This window comes from Hyperolius riggenbachi, chromosome 12, assembly GCF_040937935.1.
Source record: "Hyperolius riggenbachi isolate aHypRig1 chromosome 12, aHypRig1.pri, whole genome shotgun sequence".
Classification (NCBI taxonomy): domain Eukaryota; kingdom Metazoa; phylum Chordata; class Amphibia; order Anura; family Hyperoliidae; genus Hyperolius; species Hyperolius riggenbachi.
The window spans coordinates 222,669,976-222,691,405 of NC_090657.1; the positions used below are offsets into that span (position 1 = coordinate 222,669,976).

At 43.7% G+C, this 21,430-nt stretch overlaps 1 protein-coding gene across 2 annotated transcripts in view; it reads right to left on the reverse strand.

Annotated features, from left to right (window-relative positions):
• The window catches only part of PIRT (phosphoinositide interacting regulator of transient receptor potential channels), a 39,494-nt gene extending 19,582 nt beyond the window's left edge, over positions 1 to 19,912 (reverse strand). Inside the window, exons 1-2 of one of the 2 annotated variants that reach the window (XM_068262244.1) lie at positions 19,849 to 19,912; positions 4,647 to 4,789 (exon numbers count right to left, since the gene is read on the reverse strand). Coding sequence is in view for 1 of the 2 variants with exons in the window: in XM_068262243.1 (XP_068118344.1) it covers positions 4,647 to 4,799 (153 nt within the window). In the remaining variant the exon portion in view is untranslated. Of the gene's footprint in view, positions 1 to 4,646; positions 4,970 to 19,848 lie in introns of those variants that run through there. The other variant, XM_068262243.1, reaches the window with a different exon arrangement.
• Between the last annotated feature and the right edge of the window lie 1,518 nt (positions 19,913 to 21,430).

The window sequence follows — 21,430 nt, forward strand, 5'->3', positions numbered from 1 at the left end:
TTGCATGGTTGGCCAAGCCTGACTGCACTATCTAGGATGGGCACTGGGATGGGCCGATGCTGTCTCTAGCTCCACCTGCCTCTTGGATGTGGGCACTACAGTTCCCATGATCTCTAGCAGTGACCATTACCTGCTAATAACTGATGATGGCTTGAAGCTTTGCTGGCCATTGGCTAATAATGGAAGGATTGGAGGCCCAGGAAGTACCTGCTGTTGTCATCCCCACACAGGAAGGGCCACCATATTACAATACACATACAGTATATAGCCACAGCATCTGTCTCGTTTAATATCTCCCCGGGAACGATACTTGTATATCTGCGATTTTAATCATGAAACAGCAGATTAAAATCGTCTTGTCGTCTGGCTACATCCCTGAGACTCTTTATGGTTGAAACGACTGAATCTTGGCTTCATTCGAAGGGCGGAGACCCCTCCATGATCTGCACATGTATCTCTGGTGATTGTGAGGAAGGATTGGTGATATCACCACAGGAACCAGATGGAGAACATTGAACTTTGGAGGAACATTCATCATTTTATAATTTCACCTCAGTGTGATAGTAAGATGTCTCAGTGATCCCTGATGTTCATCACCCCGAGAAACACCCTGTTCTTGCCCCACCATGGCCGGCATCATCTGTCTGCACAGGGCCGCCCCACCCATCCCTCCGAGGGGCTCTGAGGAGCTTTTCTGATAACAGAGAACAGCGGCTACTCAGCCGCACAATACACTGCTCGGTACACTATGTGAGGAAAAATTTGTACCTCAGACTTTACATTCTTCACCATAAGAAATACCAGATTCTCTCACCTCAGAGCGAGAAGAGCCTAAATATCTACATAAAGTCCTGCAGACACCATAAAGCAGCTTATATCTGATTATACACTCAGATTACATCACACATTCCTTCTACTGCAAATCAGTCTGATCCTAAGGAGTACAAACCTGTGTACAATACCAGCACCGTAACCCCCATACTGATATACCCCAATGTACAATGCAGCAAACACCTCTGTACAGGGGAGGAAGGGCTACGACCAGAGGAGCTTACACTCTAATGCCCTCACCACAGCCACATACTATTATTATTATACATTTATATAGCTCTGACATATTCCACAGCGCTGTACAGAGATCACTGATCCATTCCCATCAGTGTCTGCACCAGAGGAGCTTACACTCTAATGTCCTCACCACACTCACACACTATTATTATTATACATTTATATAACTCTGACATATACCACAGCGCTGTACAGAGATCACTGATCCATTCTCATCAGTCTCTGCACCAGAGGAGCTTACACTCTAATGTCCTCACCACAGTCACACACTATTATTATTATACAATTATATAGCTCTGACATATTCCACAGCGCTGTACAGAGATCACTGATCCATTCCCACCAGTCTCTGCACCAGAGGAGCTTACACTCTAATGCCCTCACCACAGTCACACACTACTATTATACATTTATATAGCTCTGACATATTCCACAGTGCTGTACAGAGATCACTGATCTATTCCCATCAGTCTCTGCACCAGAGGAGCTTACACTCTAATGTCCTCACCACAGTCACACACTACTATTATACATTTATATAGCTCTGACATATTCCACAGCGCTGCACAGAGATCACTGATCTATTCCCATCAGTCTCTGCACCAGAGGAGCTTACACTCTAATGTCCTCACCACAGTCACACACTACTATTATACATTTATATAGCTCTGACATATTCCACAGCGCTGCACAGAGATCACTGATCTATTCCCATCAGTCTCTGCACCAGAGGAGCTTACACTCTATGTCCTCACCACAGTCACACACTATTATTATTATTATACATTTATATAGCTCTGACATATTCCACAGCGCTGTAATAATAATAATTCCAGTATTTGTATAGCACTTTTCTCCTGTCAGACTCAAAGCGCTTGTGAGACAGCCACTAGAGCGCACTCAGCGCAGTAGCAGTGTTAGGCCGGAGCTGCAGCCACTAGGGGGCCCTCTATAGGCAGTAGCAGTGTTAGGCCAGAGCTGAAGCCACTAGGGGGTGCTCTATAGGCAGTAGCAGTGTTAGGCCAGATCTGCAGCCACTAGAGCGCACTCAGCGCAGTAGCAGTGTTAGGCCGGAGCTGCAGCCACTAGGGGGCACTCTCTATAGGCAGTAGCAGTGTTAGGCCAGATCTGCAGCCACTAGAGCGCACTCAGCGCAGTAGCAGTGTTAGGCCGGAGCTGCAGCCACTAGGGGGCACTCTCTATAGGCAGTAGCAGTGTTAGGCCAGATCTGCAGCCACTAGAGCGCACTCAGCGCAGTAGCAGTGTTAGGCCGGAGCTGCAGCCACTAGGGGACACTCTATAGGCAGTAGCAGTGTTAGGCCGGAACTGCAGCCACTAGGGGACACTCTATAGGCAGTAGCAGTGTTAAGGTGGCCACACACCATACAATTTTTTAAATATCTGTTCAATTTAAGAATTGCAATCAATTTTTCTGACTGATTGTACCATTTCAAAAATATGACCAATGTACCACACACGTATGTTCAATTTTTCCCCAGTTATGATAGAAAAAATGATTGGGAACTCTGACAAAATTGCTAGGGTATGTATATTAATAAATTGACAATGTAACACACACCATACAAACTTTAGAAAGATTGAAGAAAAATATCTGGCATTCCGGATCGATAAAAATCGAAGAAAACGGGAAATCCGATCGGATTTTTCAGTCTAATGAAAAAAAAGCTTTCGATTTTTTCGGGAGATACGATTGTTTTTATCGAATTGCCGTAAAATTGGATCATTTTATTGTATCATGTGTGGCCACCTTTAGGGAGACTTGCCCAAGAAACTCCTTACTGAATAGGTACAGCTTATTGAGCAGACAGAGCGGAGATTTGAACCCAGGTCTCCTGTGTCAGAGGCAGAGCCCTTACCCATTACACTATTCAGGAACTACAAAGATCCCTGATATTATTATTATTATTATTACATTTATATAGCTCTGTGACTAGCGTGAGACTGTGGTGAGGACATTAGAGTGTAAGCTCCTCTGGTGCAGAGACTGATGGGAATGGATCAGTGATCACTGTACAGCGCTGTGGTGTATGTCAGAGCTATATAAATGTAAAATAATAATAATAGCGTGAGACTGTGGTGAGGACATTAGAGTGTAAGCTCCTCTGGTGCAGAGACTGATGGGAATGGATCAGTGATCTCTGTACAGCGCTGTGGAATATGTCAGAGCTATATAAATGTATAATAATAATAATAGCGTGAGACTGTGGTGAGGACATTAGAGTGTAAGCTCCTCTGGTGCAGAGACTGATGGGAATGGATCAGTGATCTCTGTACAGCGCTGTGGAATATGTCAGAGCTATATAAATGTATAATAATAATAGTGTGTGACTGTGGTGAGGACATTAGAGTGTAAGCTCCTCTGGTGCAGAGGCTGATGGGAATGGATCAGTGATCTCTGTACAGTGCTGTGGAATATGTCAGAGCTATATAAATGTATAGTAATAGTGTGTGACTGTGGTGGGGACATTAGAGTGTAAGCTCCTCTGGTGCAGACTGATGGGAATGGATCAGTGATCTGTGTACAGTGCTGTGCAATATGTCAGAGCTATACACATGTATAATAATTATAATAATAGTGTGTGACTGTGGTGAGGACATTAGAGTGTAAGCTCCTCTGGTGCAGAGACTGATGGGAATAGATCAGTGATCTCTGTACAGCGCTGTAGAATATGTCAGAGCTATATAAATGTGTAATAATAGTGTGTGACTGTGGTGAGGACATTAGAGTGTAAGCTCCTCTGGTGCAGAGACTGATTGGGAATGGATCAGTGATCTCTGTACAGCGCTGTGGAATATGTCAGAGCTATATAAATGTATAATAATAGTGTGTGACTGTGGTGAGGACATTAGAGTGTAAGCTCCTCTGGTGCAGGGACTGATGGGAATGGATCAGTGATCTCTGTACAGCGCTGTGGAATATGTCAGAGCTATATAAATGTGTAATAATAGTGTGTGACTGTGGTGAGGACATTAGAGTGTAAGCTCCTCTTTTGCAGAGACTGATTGGGAATGGATCAGTGATCTCTGTACAGCGCTGTGGAATATGTCAGAGCTATATAAATGTATAATAATAGTGTGTGACTGTGGTGAGCACATTAGAGTGTAAGCTCCTCTGGTGCAGGGACTGATGGGAATGGATCAGTGATCTCTGTACGGCGCTGTGGAATATGTCAGAGCTATATAAATGTATAATAATAGTGTGTGACTGTGGTGAGGACATTAGAGTGTAAGCTCCTCTGGTGCAGAGACTGATGGGAATGGATCAGTGATCTCTGTACAGGGCTGTGGAATATGTCAGAGCTATATAAATGTATAATAATAGTGTGTGACTGTGGTGAGCACATTAGAGTGTAAGCTCCTCTGGTGCAGGGACTGATGGGAATGGATCAGTGATCTCTGTACGGCGCTGTGGAATATGTCAGAGCTATATAAATGTATAATAATAGTGTGTGACTGTGGTGGGGACATTAGAGTGTAAGCTCCTCTGGTGCAGAGACTGATGGGTCAGTGATGTCTGTTGGCGCTATACACAGAGGGATAATGGATGGGGTACTCACATCATCGGCAGGGTGGCTCCCATCGTAGCGCAGTAGCAGAAGTTTGGTGACCAGGGACCAGTGCAGGGCACAGGCGGGGGGCTCCTCTCCTGGCTGGCGATAGATTCGGCTCACACTGTCGCAGTTGAACTGTCCGTCTTCTCCTGCCAGCATAATGGGATGTAATGCTTTAACCCCTGCAGCGCTGTGTGTGAGCTGTATGCAAATGTGTGTATTCCCAGCTGTCACATCAGGAGGGAGTCTCTGCACCTCGCCCAGCTGCTGGGGCTGCCCGCATTCTATGGTGGGACGCCTCGCTGGAGGAGCTGCCGGAGCACCCAGCAGGTCCGGATCTCTGCAGCACTTCTGGATGGGAGAATTTGGGAGGGGCGGGGCTTTCCGATAGCTGGGTGCAGCAGGTGAGGGATGGAGGGGGGAGGCAGGGAGGGGTCAGGATTTTATTGCTGTCTGTGTCCCTGATGAGAACGTTCCCACTCTTTGGGCTGCAATTGCTGATTGGTAAATTGCCAGTGCAGTGTCTTCCTACAGGTGGCCACACACCATACAATATTTAAATATCTGTTCAATTTAAGAATTGCAATACATTTTTCTGACTGATTGTAAGATTTCAAAAATATGACCAATGTACCACACACCTATGTACAATTTTTACCCAATTATAATAAAAATGATTGGAAACGCTGAGAAAATTGCTAGGGTGTGTATATTAATAAATTGACAACCTACCACACACCATTCAATTTTCATAAAAATTGATCAAAAAAATCCACCATTCAGGATCAACGTTTATCAAATAAAAAAGGGAAATCTTGCTCAAATAAAAAGAAAAAAAAGCATCTGATTTTTCGGGAAATCTGATCTTTTTTATCAAATTGCCATAAAATCGGATCATTGTATTGCATGGTGTGTGGCCACCTTATGATGAGAGCAGTCACACTGCAGCACTGCAATCGCAAAATCACTGCCTGTAGCAATTCTGGAGTGATCATGAAAAATCGTAATTTTCAGTTTGATATAGCCCTTAAAGCAGATCCGAGGTGAACTTTTACTCATTGCATAATTGTGTTCCTTTCCTATTGTTTTTACGCATTCCTCGAGCCAAATACTTTTTTGTTTTTGTTTTAATACTCTAATTCTCTATAAACCACACAAGCCACGCCCACAGGATTTCAGAGAGCCAAGGCACTTTCAGACAGTAGCAAGGGCTCATGGGAGCTCAGTCTGGGCAGGAGGAGGGGGAGGTGTTACTAGCCAGAGATTTCAGAGGCAGTGGGGAGGGGGGAGGAGGAGGGGGGATTAGGTTTTTTTGCTCAAGATGCAGATAAGCCTGCCTCTGTGTAATGTTTACAAACAACATGGCTGCTGTCATTGTATCACAGGAATAATCAATCATATTCTGTTGAAGCTGTTTGCAGCTAGATTTGCTGTGTAAACTATCTAAACTTTAGGTAGCATATATAGACAAGTTACTTGTTATAGTTAGTTTTTCATTTCAGATCCACTTTAAGGTATCCACACACTTTACAATAAAATTATGCAATTTTACAGCAATTCGATAAAAACGATCAGTTGTTCCAATAAATGTAAAGCTTTTTTTTCCCATTCTTTAGAGAAATATGATCGCATTTCCCATTTTTATTCGATAAGAGAAGCTCAGGAGTGTTGGATTTTTCGAATCAATTTTTATAAAAATCGAATTGTGTGTGGTAGATAGCCAATTACTTGATGTACACTTTCATGCAATTTTTTTTCTGAGTTTTCAATCTTTTTTTTTTTTCAGGATTGGAGAAAAATTGAACATATGTGTGTGGTTTTTTAAACTGTTACAATCAGTCAGAAAAAAATTATTGCAATTCTTGATTTTAAAAAAATATCTAAAAAATTGTATGGTGTATGGCCACCTTAAGACAATCATATCAGCACTGCGATTAACCTGTAAATCACGAGGCTGATTTTCTACTAGTGCGTTTGTTTTTTTACCTGAATCGCCAGCCTGCATGTTTTTGGTGTGTTTGCGTTCCTAATCTTTTTATAGGAGCTCAGGAAAATTGCACAGCAATTGTGCCGGCATGCGATTTTCCCTGCGATCCAAGTTTTTTTATTCCTTCGTCGGAAATTGCAATCAGAAATGCACCGTAATTGTGCCGCACTCCCAGCGGATGAAAACGCAGTTGTGGCAAGATTTTACTAGTGGAAATGGAAATAAACGTGATCTGGTTGCGATGTAATTGCGCACACGATTGCGTGAAATTGCGTGAAAAAGGGCCCTTTCTGTTCCTGATAAGCAACAGGAAATTCACACCTATCTCTTTGGTTTCATGATACTTTTCTCCCCATGATCGTCCGGCAGTAGCAGTTATTTTTCGTTATTTTAGTACTGGCATGGTAGGAAGTGTTTCTGGGTTTTTACTGCTGTCTTCAGCCATGTAGTGGAGCTTTTCTGTCATTTCCTGTACCTTGATTTCAGTGACTGCAGTGTATACCCCAAACAGTCCCAGGCACAGGAAGTGAAATATCAGCCGTACAATCATGAAGGGCGGAGCGTGGAATTGAGCCAGACAGTACAGGAAGGATGTGGGGAAATGCTGCCAGATGGGGACAGAGACAGGAATAAAACACCTTTGTTTTCAATACCTTTTAAATGATGTTATACTAAATGATACTGTAGACTGCTGGGCCACCTTTTGAGTATGGCTTTAGACAGTTAAAGGACAACTGAAGTGAGAGGGATATGGAGGCTGCCATATTTGTTTCCTATTAAACAATATACTATTAAAGAGTCCTGCTGATCTCTCTGGCTGCAGTAGTGTCTGAGTGTCTGAATCACACACCTGTGGGGGGGGGGGGGGGGGGGGCAGAGAGCGGCAGTGTGGGGACCCAGAGCCATGTCATGAGGCAGAGAACATGCCTCTGTATCCCATCTGCCCACCGAAGATCCATCTCGGGTCTCTTTAACACAGACATAAATAAGAACCTGACAGATGTGTTTCCATTCCTCCATCCAGCCAGGCAGGGTGGTACAGCAGATCTTACTCTCACATATAATATACATTGAGGGATGGTCAGAATATCTGTCAGGTTTTTATTGCTGTCTGTGCACCACTCTGGGGGGACCGGATCTCACGTTCTGGTTCTAATATCCCATCTCTGAGCTGGGACATAAACTGAATCTTCTCATCAGTAACACAGACAGCATTAAAAACCTCAGAGGGGTTTTATTATTTACCCACAAAACCATAAGACCACTGACGTAGCAATAGGGGATGCAGAGGTTGTGACCGCACCAGGGCCCTTGGGCCAGAGAGGCCGACTAGGGGGCTCTCCTTCAGCCATCTTATTAGCTTTGCATTGGTGCTTTGCTGGTAATGATCACCTCTACATGTGTATTGCATAGCGGTAATCCTTAAAGCGGTATTCTCACCATAAAAATCAAATTTCAACAGCAACTGGTCTGAGTGAAGTAAGTGATAAAGATGCTAATCCTGCATTCAAAACTTGCAAAACTTTTTCTGCTGTTATGGTTTGGAGTTATCACGTACTTTAGGAGCACTGGCCCTGGTGCCAAACAATGCCAAAGAGTTGAATGCTGGGAGTTCTTTTTATCTATAATATATTCCTCCTCTTCCATTTATTTCCCTGCCTAGCTGCTTATCAGAAACACCCTCTGATCACTTGTGTTTACAAGCAAGGCTGAGGTGACTCAGTGATTGGATGTGTAATTAAAAAAGACAGTGCATTTTTAGTATACACCTCAGTGGGAGTGTCTGAAGACTCTGGGAGGAGGGCAGCTAATGAATACACAATGAGCAAGAGAAGGGAGGGGGGAAAACAAGAGTCAGGGAGGATAGCTTGGAAAGATGGCCACTGCCTAGAATAGGATTTTCTGCTTTTCCTTTATATTCACAGGAATCATTACGTAAATAGCACAATACATCTGTTATGTAAGTAGAAGTAGTATTTATCTACTTATATATGTGTTTTTTATTTCTAGGTTAGCATGGGTGTAACTTGTTCTTTAAAGAAAACCGGTAAAGTCCCCTGGGGTGTACTCCCCTCGGGTGGGGGAAGCCTCCGGATCCTATTGAGGCTCCCTCCGCCCTCCTTCATCCCACGGTGGTCTCGCTGTGCCCCCCTGTACAGCAGGGATGTAAATATTTACCTTCCCGGCTCCAGCGCAGGCGCAGTATCAGCTCTCCGCTCAGCGATAGGCAGAAATAGCCGATCGCTGTCGGGTCACTCTACTGCGCAGGCGCAAGTCTCCTGCACCTGCGTAGTAGTGCGGACCCGTCAGAGATCAGATATTTCCGCCTATCTCCGCGCTGAGAGCCGCAACAGCGCCACCTGCTGGAGCCAGGGAAGGTACATAAATGTAGCTTGTCAGCCTTGCCGGAGACTTCGGGGGAGCCAGCGCTGGACTGCCTGCAGCCACAGGGGAGGGGGAAGGCTCATTGGGACCCTGAGACTTCCCCCTCCCGAGGGGAGTGCCCCCCAGGGGAACTTTTTTTTTTTTGGTTACAGGTTCTCTTTAACTGTTTCCTTACTCTGATTACACCTCTCAGACACAGCAGTTGTCCAAGCTTTGAGGCTCCATATCAATAGAGTGCTTGGGGCCCCATGAAAAACTCGCAACCGGGCCCCAAGCTCCTTAGTCACGCCACTGCGTAAGGCAGTGTTTGTTTGCAGGAACCCAGACAGTAATAAAAACCTAGCAGAGGTTCTGCCTCCTTCCCATGGTATACACAGAGAGGTATTTCTCACAGCTCTCCTGAATGGGGGTGCAGTGCTCTGTGGGTGGAGATTCCCCCAAACTGTCACTCAGCGATACATTGTTTACAAACAGGAAATAATCACATGACACCTCCCCCTCAGGTCAGGTCACCCCCTCTGGCAATAACCCAGCACCCCTCATTCCATCATTCATCGTTATCCAGCAGCTGCCCTCATTCCCAGCTCTATAAATACAACCTAGAGGTGTCCGGCGACCCCTGGTGACCCCCGGTGAGTGACCCCTGGTGACTGTGACTGGCAGGTGCTGTATCTCTATGACCTCTTATATATATACCCTGGTCAGCCAAATCTGTGCTACCACCTGCCTAGTATCCTGCAGCACTCCCTTGTTTGACCCCGCCATGCCTGGATGTCACAATAATATATATAATACACTATCAGCCTATAATATAGTGCAGCTCCCCCTGGTGGTCAGGCCTGGACTCTACAAGACCTGTGAAGGTGTCCTGTGGTATCTGACTATATCTATAATACATATAATACACTATCAGCCTATAATATAGTGCAGCTCCCCCTGGTGGTCAGGCCTGGACTCAAAAGAGACCTGTGAAGGTGTCCTGTGGTATCTGACTATATATCTATAATACATATAATACACTATCAGCCTATAATATAGTGCAGCTCCCCCTGGTGGTCAGGCCTGGACTCAAAAGAGACCTGTGAAGGTGTCCTGTGGTATTTGAATTTATCTCTGTAATACATATAATACACAATCAGCCCATAATATAGTGCAGCTCCCCCTGGTGGTCAGACCTGGACTCCACAAGACCTGTGAAGGTGTCCTGTGGTATCTGGCTATATCTATAATACATATAATACACTATCAGCCTATAATATAGTGCAGCTCCCCCTGGTGGTCAGGCCTGGACTCCACAAGACCTGTGAAGGTGTCCTATGGTATCTGACTATATATCTATAATACATATAATACACTATCAGCCTATAATATAGTGCAGCTCCCCCTGGTGGTCAGACCTGGACTCCACAAGACCTGTGAAGGTGTCCTGTGGTATCTGAATTTATCTCTGTAATACATATAATACACTATCATCTTATAATATAGTGCAGCTCCCCCTGGTGGTCAGACCTGGACTCCACAAGACCTGTGAAGGTGTCATGTGCTATCTGACTATATCTCTATAATACATGTTATACACCATCAGCCTATTATATAGTGCAGCTCCCCCTGGTGGTCAGGCCTGGACTCCACAAGACCTGTGAAGGTGTCCTGTGGTATCTGACTATATATCTATAATATATATATAATACACTATAAGCCTATAATAGAGTGCAGCTCCCCCTGGTGGTCAGGCCTGGACTCCACAAGACCTGTGAGGTGTCCTGTGGTATCTGACTATATATCTATAATACATATAATACACTATCAGCTATAATATAGCACAGCTCCCCCTGGTGGTCAGGCCTGGACTCCACAAGACCTGTGAGGGTGTCCTGTAGTATCTGACTATATATCTATAATATATATAATACACTATCAGCCTATAATATAGCACAGCTCCCCCTGGTGGTCAGGCCTGGACTCCACAAGACCTGTGAAGGTGTCCTGTGGTATCTGACTATATATCTATAATATATATAATACACTATCAGCCTATAATATAGTGCAGCTCCCCCTGGTGGTCAGGTCTGGACTCCACAAGACCTGTGAGGGTGTCCTGTGGTATCTGACTATATATCTATAATACATATAATACACTATCAGCTATAATATAGTGCAACTCCCCCTGGTGGTCAGGCCTGGACCCCACAAGATCTGTGAGGGTGTCCTGTGGTATCTGACTATATATCTATAATACATATAATACACGATCAGCCTATAATAGAGTGCAGCTCCCCCTGATGGTCAGGCCTGGACTCCACAAGATCTGTGAGGGTGTCCTGTGGTATCTGACTATATATCTATAATACATATAATACACGATCAGCCTATAATAGAGTGCAGCTCCCCTGGTGGTCAGGCCAGGACTCCACAAGATCTGTGAGGGTGTCCTGTGGTATCTGACTATATATCTATAATACATATAATACACGATCAGCCTATAATAGAGTGCAGCTCCCCCTGGTGGTTAGGCCTGGACTCCACAAGACCCATGAAGGTGCCCTGTGGTATCTGACTATATATAATACATGTAATACACTATCAGCTTATAATAGAGTGCAGCTCCCCCTGGTGGTCAGGCCTGGACTCCACAAGACCAGTGAAGGTGTCCTGCGGTATCTGACTATATATAATACATGTAATACACTATCAGCCTATAATACAGTGCAGCACCCACTGGTGGTCAGGCTTGGACGCCACAAGACCTGTGAAGGTGTCCTGTGATATCTGACTATATATCTATAACACACTATCAGCCTATAATATAGTGCAGCTCCCCCTGGTGGTCAGGCCTGGACTCATTTCTGGAACCACTTCTGGCAGACATTAAGCACTGTATCCCAGGAACACTGAGAACACTTGCTGCTTTGGAGAAGCTCTGATCCAGCCGTCTAGTCACTCCGATCCCTATACTTGCCCATTTTTCTTGCTTCCAGCACATAACCTTCAAGCACTGACTGTCTGCCTGTTTGTGTGCTTTCCATCCAATCAGAGGGATGGGCGTCATTGCAGCCAGATAATTATCCCCCATGTTTCAGGCAGAAAAGCCCCTACAGGTATACAGAGGAGACCCTTCACAAGGCTGATCTTCCATCTGATGGAGGCTTCCAGCTCAATGCTAGTTCCAGGGCAGGGGTGCACATGCTCAGCATCTTTGCGAGTGAAGGGAGAGCCCTGGAACCAGCATTCTGCTTGTGAGCCACACAATGCAGTAATCCTGCCTGATACACAGTACTCCCTGATGGATCATATATGGATTACCTGTGGCTCTATATCTGGTCAGACAGCGCCCTCTGCTGCTAGCAGTAAATATTACACATGGAATTAGGAAGGATGACTGGACAGTAACCCATTCTCTGTATATCAGAAAAACAAAAATTTGCTTTCCTAAAACAGAAAGAATTTGCGATAATTCAGGTTGGAGTGAGCTCGAGATGTCTCCCAGAGCACCACTGCTGAATATATGCAAATTAACCATTGTACCCTAAGAAGCTAAACACACCTCCAGAACCGCTGGATTGCAATGATGTGTCAGCTTGTTAAATTGTACAGAGCCATAATAATCCAACATGCATACAGACTGTTTCGGATTGTTTGATCCTCATCAGTGCATGGCATGGATTAATTTGGCTCTATGGAGTAGGGCTTGTAAACCGAGAGGTACAGACTAACCAGCAAGCTCATGGTGACCCAGAACTCATTGGAGTGTGTAAGGGACTACAATGGTCCTAAAAGCCCCCTTACTGAGATGTTAAGAAAAACAAAAATTTGCTTTCCTAAAACAGAAAGAATTTGCGATAATTCAGGTTAGAGTGAGCTCGAGATGTCTCCCAGAGCACCACTGCTGAATATATGCAAATTAACCATTGAGTTCTGGGTCACCATGAGCTTGCTGGTTAGTCTGTACCTCTCTGTATATCAGAGGAGGAGAGCTCAGAATAGTTATACCGGAGTCCTACTTTATTTTAAACACTGTTTTTTGTTATTTTATTCTGTGAAACATTGAAAAACATCATCTCTGCTACGGCTAATTTATTTTCTACAAAAATGTGAATCTTGCATGATAAACATACAGACATGCAAAGAAAAAGGTTCCAGAGGGCACACCATCAAAAAATATTATCATTCGGGTGCTTGACACTGGGACATAGGCAAATGTCTCATGTGAAACTGTAGAAAAAGCGTATCAGCACACCGGTTTTCATTAAGTTCACGCTCTTTTATTGAGCCATGCGTTACCAAAGAGGTATAAAGCCTGACAATTGTTTCGGGGGCCGCACAGGGTCCCCCTTCTTCAAGGCGTATGGTTACAAATGCATGCAACTCAAACCACCTATATGAACTAACATAATCCCCATTAACCCCACCCCAAATGATGCAAAACAGTGATGTCATCTCCATTGTTTACAATATGAGCATGCTACATTATCACTCGTAACCTGTAATCAAAACCATTAGTTAAATGATATTGTTTCTCAGTGCGAACAGCGCTACTGTACTTTGCTATTCATACCTGTCAGGGGATTCTCCAGTCACACCCTGTTGTCAAACCATAGGTAATTGCTGCAGCGTTTGAAATGTGTGAAATGACACGCAGCCGTTACTGGCCTGGCTGACAGGCTGATTGTCCACCGCGCGCTGCGTGTCTAGGCTCCGCCCCTCGTCTATCATAGGTGGAGGGGTCCCAAGCAATGGGATTCGCCGCTCTCACCGTTTGCTTCCGCCCCCGTCGTGATGGAGCTGCATGCTCCGCCCCCAATGGGCGTGTCAGTCAGTTATACGTAATGGGGCTAGTTGCGACCTGTTGCTATGCAACAGTCGCAATGCCCCAAGCACAGCGGAGCTGTCTGTTCCGCCCGCAATGGGCGTGTAATCTCCATTCGCCTCCGCCCTAGGCTTTATACCTCTTTGGTAACGCATGGCTCAATAAAAGAGCGTGAACTTAATGAAAACCGGTGTGCTGATACGCTTTTTCTACAAACATACAGACATGACTGCTAGTGGCCCCACAATGACACGACTACCCCAATCATTGTCACAGGCTGGCCGCACATGTTCGCTGGCGAATGGTTTCTGGTGAATAATGACCGATCGCATTTACTAGAATTTTTGTTAACGGAAAACTCCTCATACAAGCTAGAATCACCACATTCATATGGTGTGTTAAAGGACACCTGAAAATAAACTAATGAAATAAATGATTGTATCTATCTTCCTTCTCCTAAAAATGTCTTTAAGATATTCCACAGTTTTATTTTATGTTTAAATCTACTTTTTTAAGTTTTAACTGTTTAATTGTTTTTGCTCAATGACGCATTCATTGAAGTAAGCCAGAGCTAAAATCTAGGAACTATTGACCCTTTTTATCTCTTTCCTGCTCTCAGAAGCCATTTTCTGCTAGGAAAGTGTTTTATTGTTGGAATTTCTTATCAGTGAGGATCACACTGTAGTCACTTCCTGTCTGAGTCAGGACTGAGTCAGGCACTTACATACCTGATGTTTAACTCTTTCAGGCAGAGAAAGAAAAAAAAGGAGCACAGCATAGTTATTAGTGTGCTTGGCACTGTACATACCCATGTCTATCTCATGATGTCACACGTCACTTCGGGTAACCTTCAACCACTTCACCACTGAGGGGTTTTACCCCCTGAGCACCAGAGCAATTTTCACCTTTCAGCGCTCCTTCCATTCATTCGTCTATAACTTTATCATTACTTATCACAATGAAATGAACTATATCTTGTTTTTTCCGCCACCAATTAGGCTTTCTTTAGGTGGGACATTATGCCAAGAATTATTTTATTCTAAATGTGTTTTAATGGGAAAATAGGAAAAATGTGGGGAAAAAATTTATTATTTTTTAGTTTTCGGCCATTATAGTTTTTAAATAATGCATGCTACTGTAATTAAAACCCATGAAATTTATTTGCCCTTTTGTCCCAGTTATAAAACCGTTTAAATTATGTCCCTATCACAATGTTTGGCGCCAATATTTTATTTGTAAATAAAGGTGCATTTTTTTCAGTTTTGCGTCCATCCCTAATTACAAGCCCATAGTTTATAAAGTAACAGTGTTATACCCTCTTGACATAAATATTTAAAAAAAATCAGTCCCTAAGGTAACTATTTATGTATTTTTTTTAATTGTAAATTTTTTTATTTTATTTTAATTACAAAAAAAAAAAAAAAAATGGGGAGTGTGGGAGGTAATGAGTTAATTTTTTGTGTAACACTAATTTATTTCTATGTAAAAAATGCTTAGGGTGTAGTTTTACTATTTGGCCACAAGATGGCAACAGTAACTTTTTGTTTATTGCGACCTGCGAGCGTCCTTCCGGATGCTCGCAGGAAGTACTAGGAGGCTGTGAGTGTTTGTTTTTTTTCCACAATGATTGCGCTGCCCATCGGAGAGCAGTGGATCATTGCGGGGCTTAGATCAACAAACGGGAATGGATTTTCCCGTTCGTTGATCTCTGGGCGAGCGGGCGGCGGCGTGTTTACTAGCGGCGGGCGGCGTGTTTGCGAGCGGGAGCGCGGGCAGCGGCGGGAGCGCGGAAAGTACGGATTTCTCCATCCCTGGGGGTTAAAGGATGGAAAAAGGGACGGAGAAATCCGTACGGGCGGGGGTTAAGTGGTTAAAGAGAAACGCCAATGAAAATAATGTAATAAAAAAAGTGCTTCATTTTTACAATAGTTATGTATTACATAGTTACATAGTTATTTTGGTTGAAAAAAGACATACGTCCATCGAGTTCAACCAGTACAAAGTACATAAATTGCAAAAAGGAAATCCCGCTACACCAGACGTAGGGTGAAAATAGAAAAACTTTTATTCTTGATCCAACATCAGTGCAGTATAAAAAAGCTCACGCGTATCGGAGCATAGAATGGCTCCTTAATCATAGCTTACAAGAACATGTGTTGCACAGATTAAATAGTGTGGGGCCACGTCCAAGAGGGGTGTACACATTGGCCTTAAAGATATATACATACTATTTAAGAATGGTATAGACCAATACAGATACATAAAATCACTAAATAATCAATTGGTTAAAAACACAGGAAGAACATAGCATCAGTTGACAGACTACCCATAGATCATGATTAATAGAAAACAGACAGCATGCATGAATTTTGGGAGAAACCTGTTAGGTCAAATAACCAGCATATACCTGTGTGGTTAAGGGTGGAGAGGAGAGGGAGAGGGGAAAAGGAACACAAGGAGGAAGGAACCAGCTGAGATACTGACTACTTGTCATAAAAGGTATTGAGGTGCAATCTCGAATTAAGCCCCAAGGGGACACGAGTCCCTAGTCTCCATATCCAAAAGGCTTCTCGTTTTAATAATCTATTATATAAATCCCCTCCCCTGGGTGGATATGTTAATCTTTCTATGCCCTGAAATTTAAACCCAGACATATTGCCTGAATGAGCATAGAAAAAGTGTTTGGAGACGCTGGAGGCGTGGCTGATATAGGCAGTGTTTCTAAGACACCTTCCAGCACCGTTATAGTGCTCTGCAATCCTCTGACGGAGGGGACGAGTAGTACACCCCACGTATTGAATCCCACATTCCATGCAAGCAACCAAATAGACAACATTCTGGGTCTGGCAGTTAATATACTGTTTAACATCGTAGTTGCTGTGTCTGGAGAGGGAGACAATTTCACGTGTCTGGTTGTGAACTCGGCAATAACGGCAGGTGCCGTAACCGCACCTATATGATCCTTTGTGTGTTAACCAAGTTGGTTTGGGCTTGTTCTCACTCTTTTTATACTACACTGATGTTGGATCAAGAATAAAAGTTTTTCTATTTTCACCCTACTTCTGGTGTAGCGGGATTTCCTTTTTGCAATTTATGGACTTCTGGCACCTTGATTCCCATGCTCCCAGTTAAGTATACACGTGTGTGTAGCAGTCTCCTTTCTTCCTGAGTACAAAGTACACCAGCCTGCACCCTCACATATCCCTGTTGATCCAGAGGAAGGCGAAAAAACCCCACCAGGCATGGTCCAATTAGCCCCAAAAGGGAAAAAATTCCTTCCTGACTCCAGATGGCAATCAGATAAAATCCCTGGATCAACATCATTAGGCATAACCTAGTAATTGTAGCCATGGATGTCTTTCATCGCAAGGAAAGCATCTAAGCCCCCTTTAAATGCAGGTATAGAGTTTGCCATAACTACTTCCTGTGGCAATGCATTCCACATCTTAATCACTCTTACTGTAAAGAACCCTTTCCTAAATAAATGGCTAAAATGTTTTTCCTCCATGCGCAGATCATGTCCTCTAGTCCTTTGAGAAGGCCTAGGGACAAAAAGCTCATCCGCCAAGCTATTATATTGCCCTCTGATGTATTTATACATGTTAATTAGATCCCCTCTAAGGCATCTTTTCTCTAGACTAAATAAACCCAGTTTATCTAACCTTTCTTGATAAGTGAGACCTTCCATCCCACGTATCAATTTTGTTGCTCGTCTCTGCACCTGCTCTAAAACTGCAATATCTTTTTTGTAATGTGGTGCCCAGAACTGAATTCCATATTCTAGATGTGGCCTTACTAGAGAGTTAAACAGGGGCAATATTATGCTAGCATCTCGAGTTTTTATTTCCCTTTTAATGCATCCCAAAATTTTGTTCGCTTTAGCTGCAGCGGCTTGGCATTGAGTACGATTATTTAACTTGTTGTCGATGAGTACTCCTAAGTCCTTCTCCAAGTTTGATGTCCCCAACTGTATCCCATTTATTTTGTATGGTGCTAGACCATTGGTATGACCAAAATGCATGACTTTACATTTGTCAACATTGAATTTCATCTGCCATGTATGTGCCCATATAGCCATCCTTTCCACATCCTGTTGCAATATGACACTATCTTCCTGAGAGTTGATGATTCTGCACAATTTTGTATCATCTGCTAAAATAGCAACATTGCTCACTACTGCATCTACTAAGTCATTAATAAATAAATTGAAGAGCACTGGACCCAGTACAGACCCCTGTGCGACCCCACTGCTAACAGTCTCCCATTTTGAGTATGATCCATTGACCACAACTCTTTGTTTTCTGTCCATTAGCCAGTTCCCTATCCATGCACACAAACTCTTCCCCAGTCCTTGCATCCTCAACTTTTGCACCAGACTTCTGTGGGGAACAGTGTCGAAGGCCTTTGCAAAGTCCAAGTATATCACATCTACAGCATTCCCAATATCCCTATTAGCATTCACTACCTCATAAAAGCTGAGCATGTTAGTCAAACAGGACCTGTCTTTAGTAAACCCATGTTGATGCTGAGAAATAAGATTATTTTCTACTATGAAGTCATGTATAGTATCTCTTAGTAACCCCTCAAATAGTTTGCATACAACTGATGTTAAGCTTACAGGTCTATAATTTCCTGGATCTGATTTTTTGCCCTTCTTAAATAATGGGAAAAAGTGGGCTGTACGCCAATCCACTGGGACTCTGCCAGTTGCAAGAGAGTCACAAAAGATAAGATAAAGGGGTTTAGCTATAACTGAACTTAATTCCCTTAGGACCCGAGGATGCATGCCATCCGGGCCAGGTGCCTTGTCTATTTTTAATTTATTTAGTCTTGCCTTTACTTCTTCCTGCGTTAAGTATTGAATATTACAGTTAGAAGATTGAGATTCTTCTGCCTCTGTAATTTGCAACAGTGCTGTTTCCTTTGTGAAGACAGAAGCAAAGAAAGCATTTAATAACTCTGCCTTACCTTGGTCATCCACCATTGAGTTCCCACCCTCATCCTTTAGGAGTCCTATACAGTCAACCTTTCTTTTTTTAGAGTTGATGTACTTGTAAAACTTTTTTGGGTTAGATTTGATATCCCTAGCGATTTGATTTAGTTAGTGTTTACCCATTGTAAAATCTTTTAAATCCCTGATTTACATTCTGACATTTATAACATGGTGACATTTTTACTGTTGGCAAGTGATGTAGCTGCCGCATGCTTTTTTGGCAGTTGTAAACAGCTATTTCCCACAATGCAACAAAGGAATAGATTTCTCATGTAAAAGAGGGTTTCAGCTACTGATTGGGATAAAGTTCAATTCTTGGTCGGAGTTTCTCTTTAAGAAGATCGGGGGGGCTTGTTGTTTCTGAGAAAATCGATTTTAAAGTTACGGTAGAAAAAATGTTTTGTTTTTTTAATGTGATTAAATGGCGGATAATGTATCGACCTGTGAATAGCGTACACTTACGTATTTCAAAAGAAAGAGCAGTGAATTCCATGCCAAGGTTTCCAGGCGGTCAGTGTGCAGTGTGTAATGATCACCTGGACATGTGACAACGCTTCGGCCAGGGATCACTATACAGCCGCAGTGTTGCTGTATAAGGATCCTTGTCAACCTTACCTATTTTTTGGAAAAGAAAGTGGTAATTAAAAAAAAAAATTAACGTGGTCTCCTCCTCCTGAGCCTCTGCCCCCCATGCAGGCTGGGATAGTCAGAATGTGGAGCCTGAGCAGCATGGGGCTCCGCACCCTGAGTTATACCAACCTGTATGGTCCATGATATGTGGGGGGGGGGCTCTCCCCCAGAGCCCTTGCCCAATTCATGGACAAGGGGCTCTTCGATGGGCCGGGGGGTGTTTATGGTAGCATCTGGGAGTCCCCTTTAAGAAGGGGACCCCCAGATGCCTGTCTCCTCCCCAGGTGAAATGAGAAATGGGGTACTGAGAACCCCTTACCTATTTCCACAAAGAGTTAAAAAATAAAAATAAACAGGCAACAACAAGGAAAGCCCTTCATTAATGTTAAGTAACCGAAATACTTACCTTTAATTAATGTTCCCACAACAGTATCCTCAGAAATGTTCCAATGAAGATAACTTAATTGAAGATCTCCGCGCACCCGCTGCCCCTCCCCAGCACAGCTCTCCCGTAACTGTGTATAGCTGAGAGCCTCAAAGCACCTTTTCTTGGATACCTATACTGGGGCACACAGAAAAAAAAACGATTTGCCCAATCGCTGAGACCACAAATCTTTTCTCAACCAGGGAGTCAGCCAGCCAACACTCGGATCCCAACAACAGGTGTCAAAATCCAATGTTAAAAGATCAAACGACTGGGTCTCAACCTGAATTTATGCAATTATAGCTTGATTTATTAGTAGCACAGACACTAGATGGCACAACGTTTCAGCACGCAGGCCTTTATTAATTTAGCATTTGATGAAGGCCTGAGTGCCGAAACGTCATGCTATCTAGTGGCCGTGCTACTAATAAGTCAAGCTATAATTGCATAAATCCAGGTCGAGAGCCAGTCGTTTGTTCTTTTTACCTATACTGGGACACCTACACCTGGGTAACCTATATACTGTGGCACCTATACCTGTCTACCTATTCTGGGTGGGCTACATACCGCATCACCAATAACGTTATCGAGCCCATAGAAGGGGGGTGGAGGGGCAATGTATACACCCTCGTACTGGGAGCAGTTTAGCCAAGAAACTGCTGTAACTGCAGCAAAATGTGCATTTAGAAAGTAATGCTTTTTGGAAGGTGAATACCTTACATAGGTTCTGATCATCTTTATTATTGTTCGTGTTACAATAAAAAATATTTTGCATGTTCAATCTAAATTCCTATCTGTAATGACTACCCAGGAAAAATACTAAGATTGCCTTAAAGTGAATGTTTACCGCTATAAAAATAAAAAAGTCAGATACTCACCTAAGGAGATGGAAGGCTCGGTCCTAATGAGCCTTCCCTCTCCTCTCCCGGTGTACGGTCCCGCGCTGGCTCCCCCGTAGCAGTATTCGACCAGTTCGGTCAAATACTGCCACTTCCGCTGCCGAAGGGATGTTTCGGAAGCCTTCGGGAGCACTCGGGCTCCCGAAGACGGGCCGCTCCATACTACGCATGCGCAAGTGTCCTCTAGGACACAATCGCGTGTGCGTAATATGGAGCAGCCCGTCTTCGGAAGCTCGAGTGCTCCCGAAGACCTCCGAAGTCCCTGCGGCGGCGGTCGCGAACGGGGGAGCCAGCGCAGCACCGAGGGCACCGGGAGAGGAGAGGGAAGGCTCATTAGGACCGAGCCTTCCCTCGCCTTAGGTGAGTATCTGACTTTTTTATTTTTATAGCGGTACCTATTGGTTTTAACACTTACACCTGTGCTTTTTGGAAGTTTTTTTCAATTCTGTGTTTTGCGTTTCACATTCGATTCTTTTTCCTATTTTTTGCCACAGTGCCAACCAAAGGTCTCCATGTAGCCCAACACCACCAGATATTGGTGCTGCCCCTCCCCCCCTCCTCTTGGCTATGGGTCCCATAGCAGATGCTATGGTTGCTAGGGTGATTCCTACGCCACTGGATTTGCTCTCCTGTTCTTTGCTATTTAGTTGTTCCCATAAAGCCTT